The sequence below is a fragment of the Camelina sativa genome, chromosome 3, assembly GCF_000633955.1.
Source record: "Camelina sativa cultivar DH55 chromosome 3, Cs, whole genome shotgun sequence".
In the NCBI taxonomy this organism is placed as follows: Eukaryota; Viridiplantae; Streptophyta; class Magnoliopsida; order Brassicales; family Brassicaceae; genus Camelina; species Camelina sativa.
This window is the reverse complement of record NC_025687.1, coordinates 9,055,302-9,064,496: the sequence shown is the minus strand read 5'-3', so window position 1 is coordinate 9,064,496 and position 9,195 is coordinate 9,055,302. Positions and strand designations below refer to the sequence as shown.

General features: G+C 35.1%; 2 protein-coding genes and 1 non-coding gene across 3 annotated transcripts in view; 1 reads left to right on the top strand and 2 right to left on the bottom strand.

The window, feature by feature from the left end:
* On the bottom strand, positions 17 to 1,537 carry LOC104776107 (V-type proton ATPase subunit c2). The gene is made up of 3 exons (XM_010500114.1): positions 1,353 to 1,537; positions 949 to 1,234; positions 17 to 334 (listed from the first exon to the last, which is right to left on the bottom strand). The coding sequence occupies exons 1-3, from the start codon at positions 1,429 to 1,431 to the stop codon at positions 202 to 204; spliced, it is 498 nt and encodes a 165-aa protein (XP_010498416.1). The 5' UTR covers positions 1,432 to 1,537; the 3' UTR covers positions 17 to 201.
* LOC104776106 (aldehyde oxidase GLOX) lies at positions 5,735 to 7,756 on the top strand. The gene has a single exon (XM_010500113.2). It carries the CDS (start codon positions 5,945 to 5,947, stop codon positions 7,592 to 7,594), a length of 1,650 nt encoding a protein of 549 aa, XP_010498415.1. The 5' UTR covers positions 5,735 to 5,944; the 3' UTR covers positions 7,595 to 7,756.
* LOC104776105 overlaps positions 8,532 to 9,195 on the bottom strand; it is a 1,021-nt gene continuing 357 nt past the window's right edge. Inside the window, exons 2-3 of the transcript XR_002037022.1 lie at positions 9,002 to 9,188; positions 8,532 to 8,894 (exon numbers count right to left, since the gene is read on the bottom strand). This is a non-coding gene — a transcript (uncharacterized LOC104776105). The remainder of the gene's footprint in view (positions 8,895 to 9,001; positions 9,189 to 9,195) is intronic.

The window sequence follows — 9,195 nt, the reverse complement described above, 5'->3', positions numbered from 1 at the left end:
GATTTATCCATATATGTAGTGTGCAAAGAAAATAAAATAAAATAAATGGTTTTGAAACCAGAAGTCTTTTCACCCATGGTGTTTGTTTTCATGAGAAACTCAAAACTCACAATACCACAAAAGAAAAAAAACCGAAAGTAAAAAAATACCAAAACATTACAAGGATTTATAGCGCATACGCGAGAGATACTTTTGATATCTTCACTCGGCTCTAGATTGACCAGCTCGAGAAGAGAGGATGATACCAACAATGAGACCGTACAACGCAAGTGCTTCAGCAAAGATGAGAATCAGAATCATTCCCACGAACAACTTTGGTTGTTGTGCATTGGCTCTGCATCACACAAAAGCACAAGATTACAAAGACAAACATTTTCACTCACATTATAACACACACATAGCAACAATATCAGGAGCTGCTGCTAACTCATATACCCTTAGATTCACACGTCCAGTAACAGAAAAGTAAAAGACTTTAAGATAGCAAAACAAGAAAGAACAGCCCTAGTATGAAAAGAACTAAGCTCTCGTGATATTGAATCAATCAAAAAACAACCTTGCTGGTCAACTTCACCACAGGATCATAAAAGTTTGAATCTTTTAGTGACTCAAAGTATGAACAAAGAATCGAGATTTGACAGAGAATCAAACCAAACCAAACCAAACCAAACCAAAACAAGCCTAAGATATGTTATGAAAAGTTCAACATCTTACAACAAATTGAATTAGCCTAGAGATGATCAACTTCATCATCACAGGATCATAAAAGTTTGAATCTTTTCTTGACTCAAGTATGAACAAAGAATTCGAGACTTGACAGAGAATCAAACACAAACACAAACCAAAACAAGCCTAAGATATATGTTTAAGAAAAGTTCAACATCTTAGAACAAATTGAATTAGCCAGCCTATAGATGATATCATCGTGGAATCAGATAGAGAACTTACCTAACACCAGCATCACCGACGATGCCAATAGCCATACCGGCGGAGAGACCAGCGAGACCACAGGCAAGACCAGAAGAGAGATGGGCATAACCATCAAAGAGATAGTAAGACTTAGCCTTAGGGTTGATTCCAGTACTGATGATAACAGCAATGATGAGACCATAAATACCTAAAACACCAGCCATAACCACAGGAACAATAGATTTCATCACAAGCTCTGGTCTCATCACACCCATCGACGCTACACCAACCCCGCTCTTAGCTGTACCGTACGCTGCTCCCATACCTGATAAAAAACAAAATCGGATCGGATTGGATCAGAATCAAATCGGTGATTTCAATTTGTGCGAAAAGGAAAAAAACAAAAGAGAGGTCGGGGGAATGGGAAGTTCAGATGTTGTTACAGGAGAAAACGAGAGCGGCGGCAGCGCCGAGGAATCCGAAGAAAGGAGCAGTTTCATCGCCGCTGAAACTTGAAGCCATGGCTCGTCCGATGAGATCTGATCGGCAAAGAGACAACAAAAATAATGTATTTGAGGATTTGGGAGAGAAACAGAGAAACCAATCTTCTTTTTTGCTTTTTTTTTTGTCAATATAATAAATGATTTGATTTTGATTGTTTAGTCATTGCCGGCCGTACGTCGGCCTGTGAAATTTAACCGGTCTTAAATTAGCTAACCAACCTAAACCAAACCGTACCAAATTAGAAATTGACATTTGAGATTATATGGTATGGATTTTTTTTTTTTTTTTTAACACAACTTTTTCTAGTAGTATATAGTTAGCCGGATGTCGATCGATTTAGTTGCTTTTTTTGAGAGAGTGGTATGGGGTTGTTGAAATTATTGAGTTTATTGAAAATATGAATTGTTATCCAAGTTTAATTTATCAGAATTGTATCAAATATTTTAAGTAAACATGTAACCATGGTCTCATTAGAGATCGCTCTTCAAAACTAAAGTTATGATAATATATGTGAGATTTTTTATCTCTTAACGAAATAGGCTGACTGATTGATGAGTTTGTTATTTAACAATATTTTACACACCGAAAATAATATAATTGGAATTTCGTTTAAAAAAATATATATATATACTTGAAATTAGTATAACTGTAGCTTATTTTCATATCCAAAAGAATGTGTTACGGTATGAAAGCATATATCGTGGGGAGAAAGGTTGCAAGACGAGTTAAGATAGTAGGAGAGCACAACGAAAAACTTTATTGGTCGTAGTCGTTGTTGTCTACATTTGTAGGTACAAAAGTTGCAAGATATGATAAGGCATAGTTTTCGTGTTTTGCTTGCTTGTTTATAGTAAATGGTAGGGGTTTATTGTGTTTGGATTGTTGTGTACTTTAGATTTTGCTATTTTCTATCATCTATGATATATATATATGCAACGGGTCTGTTTTAAATTTTTGTCCCGTTTCCCATACATGAATGCATAAGTAAGCCGGACAGCATAAACCCTTAATCATCAGATAGTACGTAGTTGACATGCAGTGCCGTGCCAGCATTTATAGGGGCTTAAAGCAAGTTTTAAAGTGTAATTATTTTTAAATGATAATTAACATATAATTATATATATATATATATATAATAAAGACGGAAAATAAGAAAGAGGTCTAAAACGACAATTATATGTCTAAAAGATCTTAAATTTTGTTTTTTTTTTTGTTTTTTTCTTAAAAATCCTATTCATCTATATAGAAGCAATTTTTGATTTCTTTTACAAATTCAGAAAACATAAATATTAACCAATATTCATATAGCAGGAAAACTAAAGAAGAATCGGTCATCATATATGTTAGAAAAAAAATCAAAATCTAGCAAGTTAAGCATAAACTTGTACAGCACTATAAACATGAAAAATAAATTATAATATACAAATACAAGAAGACTTCCTTAGAAACACATTTGAGAAAACAAAAATAGTTAAGATTCTTAGAGCTTAAATAAATAGAAATATTTTTTTTTTTTGACAAAAAGATTTGGTTTTGAACTTAAGTGAAGAACATAAATGAAAATGTTTTTGAACCATTAGACCAAAATTTTATATATTATATGGGGGCTGAGGCCAATGCCTTTTTTATTACACTATAGGCACGGCTCTGTTGACATGGTGCCACTTCGAGGGGAAAGATGGCAGATGGGTCGAAGTGACGCTAACCATCAGGCCCTCGGCACGCATATATAACTTAGATACAGTGGATCGTGACGTATCCTCGTAATCATGTTTTCAAGTTAGATTAACATTTTTATTTTAATTTTTAATTTCAACTAGTATTAATAATCATTAATTTAAGTCAGCGAAACTTATAAGACATGGTGGAAAATAAAATATAACATGACTTCCAAACAAAATCTTTTTTCTTTTCTTTTTTTGACTTCTTCAAACAAAATCTAATAAAATATATGTATATGTATGTGTGTGATGATATATACATATATATAATATGATAACGCGAAAATAGGATGCATATGTGCATATGATTAATTAGCATTATAGCAAGATATAAAATAACAAAAACAACAAAGAGTCAACTAACCGCATTCATGAATGGAATGTCATCGGTCAATCATTAGATTTGGTGATACGGCTATATTAATTTACAAATGTAAACATATGTCGTCAAATATGATTGAGTGCAAAAGGTATGTATCAAAGAAGTAAATTTAAACTGTAACTGAAACTAACCGTCTTAAAATTTACAAAGGAAAAATATATGTTTACGAAGTACTAATTCAGAATTTGTTTTGAAATATAAAAATCTGACTACGAAAACCCAAGTTTTATATGCATGAATGTTTTGGATTCTTTCAAATTGACATGCGTTTGTTTAATCGCGTATTTGTTAGACGATGTAGCTTTTGGGAGGTCAAAAACATAACGGACTTTGACTTGTATAATATATAGTTGCATGTTTGATGTTATGTTAACACAGCATAATATCGCCATCATTCATTCGTCCTTGCAGTCTGCCGAACTAATTAATCTCAAATAATCGACTACATGCATATGATATAAGTCTGTCGAGGATGATATATTTAAAATCCAATAAAATTTATAAAAAAAATCATTCCACAGATAGTTCATATATCGTGTGTTTCTTAAAACTATTTGAATGCAATCATATACTAGCTAGAAACTAAGACGGTTGACACCAAAGCAAGCCAATAAAAAAAAAAGGAGTCAAAAGAAATGGACCATATATTAATATATCTATGCACAATCTAAATATCAATGGAAAATGGTTATTTTTGATGTATTTCTAACTCGAAACAAATTAACAAGTTGATTCGTTTATATCTGACACCAAGTCAATATATTTTTTTTTTGTGAAATCTTACTAATGTGTGTACATAAGATTTGAAATAGTTCTATAAATACTAAATTTTATCGTAAGCATTTTAGTGTATATATCAAGACATGATGAATCTTATGGAATTTGTTAATTCTATTACAGGTATTGTTGCAAATGATACGCATTTTATAATGTTTAACTAAACATAATGACAACGACTAATATTTCTCTCCATTTAGATGACAAGATTAGTCCAAAGACTCCAAACCCTTCGTTGGATTAGATTGATATATAGAAAGATTAGTCCAAAGACTCCAAACCATTCGTTGGATTAGAATGATATATAGAAATCCAAAACTCATGTAAACTCGAATTTACTCACAAACTTGTGCTAAATAATTAATTTTATACATATATAATTCTCACAAATATATAATAACGGGAATACACCGAGGCAACGATTTTACGTGCATGAATGTTTTTCTAAAACTGATATGTGTTTGTATGTTTGTTTTATACTTGTTTGTTATAATTAGTAGTAGAAAACTTGCGAGGACCATAATAATTAGTATGCAACGAACCAGAAGGACATCCCCCGCTGGGTGAACTAAAACGTAAAGAACTCTTTTGCTTTTATAATATATAGTTTGCATGCATATATGTTTGAAGTTAACACAACATCTCCATCATTAATTCGTCCCTGCAGTCTCCCAAACTAATTAAATCAAATAATCGATAATTACATATGAAGCCCCTCTCGAGGATTATGTAAATCCAATAATATGAATACATAATGTGTTTCCTTCACGAATCATATTCTGATTTATGTAATCATATAAATAGTGATTACTAATTATTATTATTTGAATACAACCATACTTACAGAAAATAGATGATTTATCAGATATGATTTTATAGAGAAGAAAAAATAGAGTTAATGAAATAGTGGATCATACATAATTATCTCCATAAATGTTTATCTGGTGAAATGTGGATACCAAAACATCAAAACATATATGTACAGTGAAGACTTTCTTCAATTCCTATTAAAAATCGATTTGAAATCTTTTTATAAGCATTACAATGGAATTAAAATCAGATGATGAAACGTCAGTTGTTTCATGAATTCTTTTATAGAACATTAAAATCGCAGCTGAACTTTGTTGTTTTTGAGAAACAAAGGAACAATATGAATTGTGATATGCTTGGAGGGAAAAAAGATGACGACGTCTCACTTAGAGTTTGTATTGCTTCTTCTACTTTTTTTGCATCGTTTCACACTAGTCATAAAAACCATTTTGTACAGTTTGATAACGTCTGAAATCGTTATTAACTAAAAGTTACTTATCACTAACGTTTACGGTTGTGGAAGGCCATCAAATAATAGTTTTAGAAGTTTGAAAGAAATTATAATAGTATGAAAACAAAATTGTTATCTTCCTTCAACCAACCTTAATCATATAAAATCTTAATAATTATACAGTCGAGACCTTGATCATACTATCTTGCAAATTTTAATATTCAGAGCTAACAATCATATTATTATTTTACATTAATCTATATCGTAACGTACGTATACTAATGTCCCATAGACCACTATATAAACAACACAAGTCAGAACACAATTCTCATCATCACACAACACAAACCATTTTCATAACAAGAAAATCATCCAATAAGAGAAGACAAAATGGCAGCACGAGCGACATTCATAATCTATGCTCTCTTCCTAGTATCACTCCAACTCCTTCTAACACGCCACCTGTCCTCCGCCGCCGGAGGATCATGGAACGTCCTCCTCCCCAACGTGGGAATCTCCGCGATGCATATGCAGCTCCTCCGCAACGACCGTGTCGTAATGTTCGACAGAACCAACTTCGGACCATCAAACATCTCTCTACCTAACGGTAACTGCCGCGACAACCCGAACGACGCCGTCTCGAGAATCGACTGCACAGCTCACTCGATCGAATACGACGTCGCGATGAACACCGTCCGTCCCTTAACGGTACAATCAAACACATGGTGCTCATCCGGTTCGGTTACACCGGACGGTGTTCTCGTCCAAACCGGTGGAGACAGAGACGGGGCGCTAAAAGCGAGAACCTTCTCTCCTTGTAATAACGACCAATGTGATTGGGTCGAAATCGACAACGGTCTCTTGAAGAGAAGATGGTACTCTTCTAACCATCTTCTCCCCGACGGTAAACAAATCGTCATCGGAGGTCAAGGACAGTTCAACTACGAGTTCTTCCCCAAAACGACATCACCTAACGTAGTCGCGTTGCCGTTTTTGGCTGAGACTAATGATCGTGGACAAGAGAATAATCTTTATCCTTATGTGTTCATGAACACCGATGGTAACTTATTTATATTCGCTAATAACAGAGCGATACTACTCGACTATGTTAAGAACAAGGTGGTGAAAACTTTTCCGGCGATTCCCGGCGGTGATCCGAGGAGCTATCCGAGCACTGGCTCAGCCGTGCTATTACCGTTGAAGAATCTTGAAGCGGCTAAGATCGAGGCAGAGGTTCTGGTGTGTGGAGGTGCACCGAAAGGATCGTACACCCTCGCTTTTAGAAGGAAGACTTTCGTAAAAGCGCTTGACACGTGTGCGAGGATCAAGATCAACGATGCGAATCCTCAATGGACGGTGGAGACGATGCCACATGCTAGAGTCATGGGAGATATGACGCTTTTACCTAACGGAGATGTTTTGATCATCAACGGTGGAGCTTCTGGTTCTGCTGCATGGGAGCTTGGTCGTGAACCGGTTTTGGCACCGGATGTATACCATCCCGAGAATCCGGTTAACACGAGGTTTGAGACCATGAACCCGAGCACAATCCCGAGAATGTATCACTCCGCGGCGGTTCTTTTACGTGACGGTAGGGTTCTTGTCGGAGGAAGCAATCCTCATGCGTTCTATGAATTCACCGGAGTGCTTTTCCCAACGGAGTTAAGGTTAGAAGCTTTCTCTCCGGTTTATCTTGAACCGCAGTTTGCTACTCTTCGTCCGAGGATTCAATCTCCTAAATCGCAGTCTAGGATTAAGTATGGGTTGAATCTGAAGGTGAAGTTTAGTGTCATCGGAGAAGTTACGGGTCCGGTGAAAGTTACAATGGTGTTCCCTTCCTTCACAACTCATTCCTTTTCGATGAATCAGAGGCTTTTGGTTTTGGACAATGTTAAGTTTACGAGGAAAGGTAGATCAACGACGTATGAGGTTCAAGTGAGGACTCCGAAGTCGGCGATTATTGCACAGCCTGGTTATTATATGATGTTTGTGGTGAATCAAAACATACCAAGCGAAGGTGTTTGGGTAAGGTTACAGTAGTGATCCATATTATTATTCTTTTTTTAATACTTTCTGGCTGTGTGTATGTTTTATTTATTGGTTGAATTGGTTCTTTAAGGAAGAACCTAATTTAATTGTACATGAATGTAATAATGATAAATGTGTGTTCTTGATTTGATGATAATAAATTAATTGGATACTCTTGTTTTGTGTCGGTTGATTCATTGATATACATATTAAGAAATTCAAGACTAATAATAATTCATCCACTACAAAAAGACCCCCTTTAACTTCGTATAATTTAGAGGGTAACGTGTTCAAACCTGTATGTACATTAAGTTAAGATAAATAGGGGGAAAAACTGGGATATTGAATTGAAGAAGGAAAATAAATGCTAGTGTATCTTAAGCACAAAGTGATGAAACAGCAAAGAAGTACAACTTGTCAACTTGATCGTCAGACAGAGACTAGAAAATGCTGGAACCAGAAGCAATCATGCATTTAAAAATTCGTCTAACCTTTTCTGTAACTCTGTTTTAGATGCAACATATAACATTCGAACGAAGAATTAGCTAACCAAACCATATAGAAGACACGATTTCTAGACTGAAAAAAACCATTCCATTTCTTGACTGAAAAAAAATCATTTACGGTCTTTACAGCATAATATCTTTCCAATCATATAAAATAATTAAAGAGGTGTCTTTCAGATTTTTTTTTGATGATGTGTATTCTTTCAGATGGAAACAGTAACAATTGATCCCCAAATGGCCAAATCCATTATTGACGAACAGAGAAACCATTAAATAAGAAATCTAATTTATCAATCTGTCACTTAAGCATATACGTAGACTTTTTTCAATAGAAAGATAAAAATGTTGGCCACATTATCAAAAGCCATATTATAACAAGACTAAAAAAGTACGAGGAGATTCAGAAAACACTTCATTACATATAAAGCATTCACGAAACATATTGTTTTAACAACAGGACGCAAATGAGAAGTCCTAAAGAATCAACGATAGAAAGAAAAGAAACACACCAAAGGGTTATAACAGAGTACGAATCCCACACTATTTACATGATTCTATCTCCTCCCATCAAAGGACAAACGAAAACAAACACATACAATATTTAGTAGAGAAGTCTCCAAGATCATCAAGATGACTCAAGCACGTTCGCCACGAATGCGTCTGGCCAGTTGAATGTCTTTGGGCATGATGGTGACCCTTTTAGCGTGAAGTGCACAGAGATTGGTGTCTTCGAACAAACCCACCAAGTATGCTTCAGCTGCCTCTTGGAGTGCGAGTATAGCATGGCTTTGGAACCTCAGATCAACCTATATAATAAATTCATGTCAGATTATATATATATCTTTCACCAAAATGACCAAACAAAAACGAAAAACTAATTCCTCACAAGAACTTTGATTGATAAGTTATATACCTTATGATCTTGGGCGATTTCACGAACAAGACGCTGGAAAGGCAGTACGTTTTCAACATGGAATGAAATGATTTATCGAAGAAGAGTAGAAAACAGAAACTCACCGAAGGGCGACGGTTCCGGGACGGAAACGGTGAGCCTTCTTGATACCACCGTTGTACGGTCTACGAGGAGTTTTCCTCGCCGCCTTACAT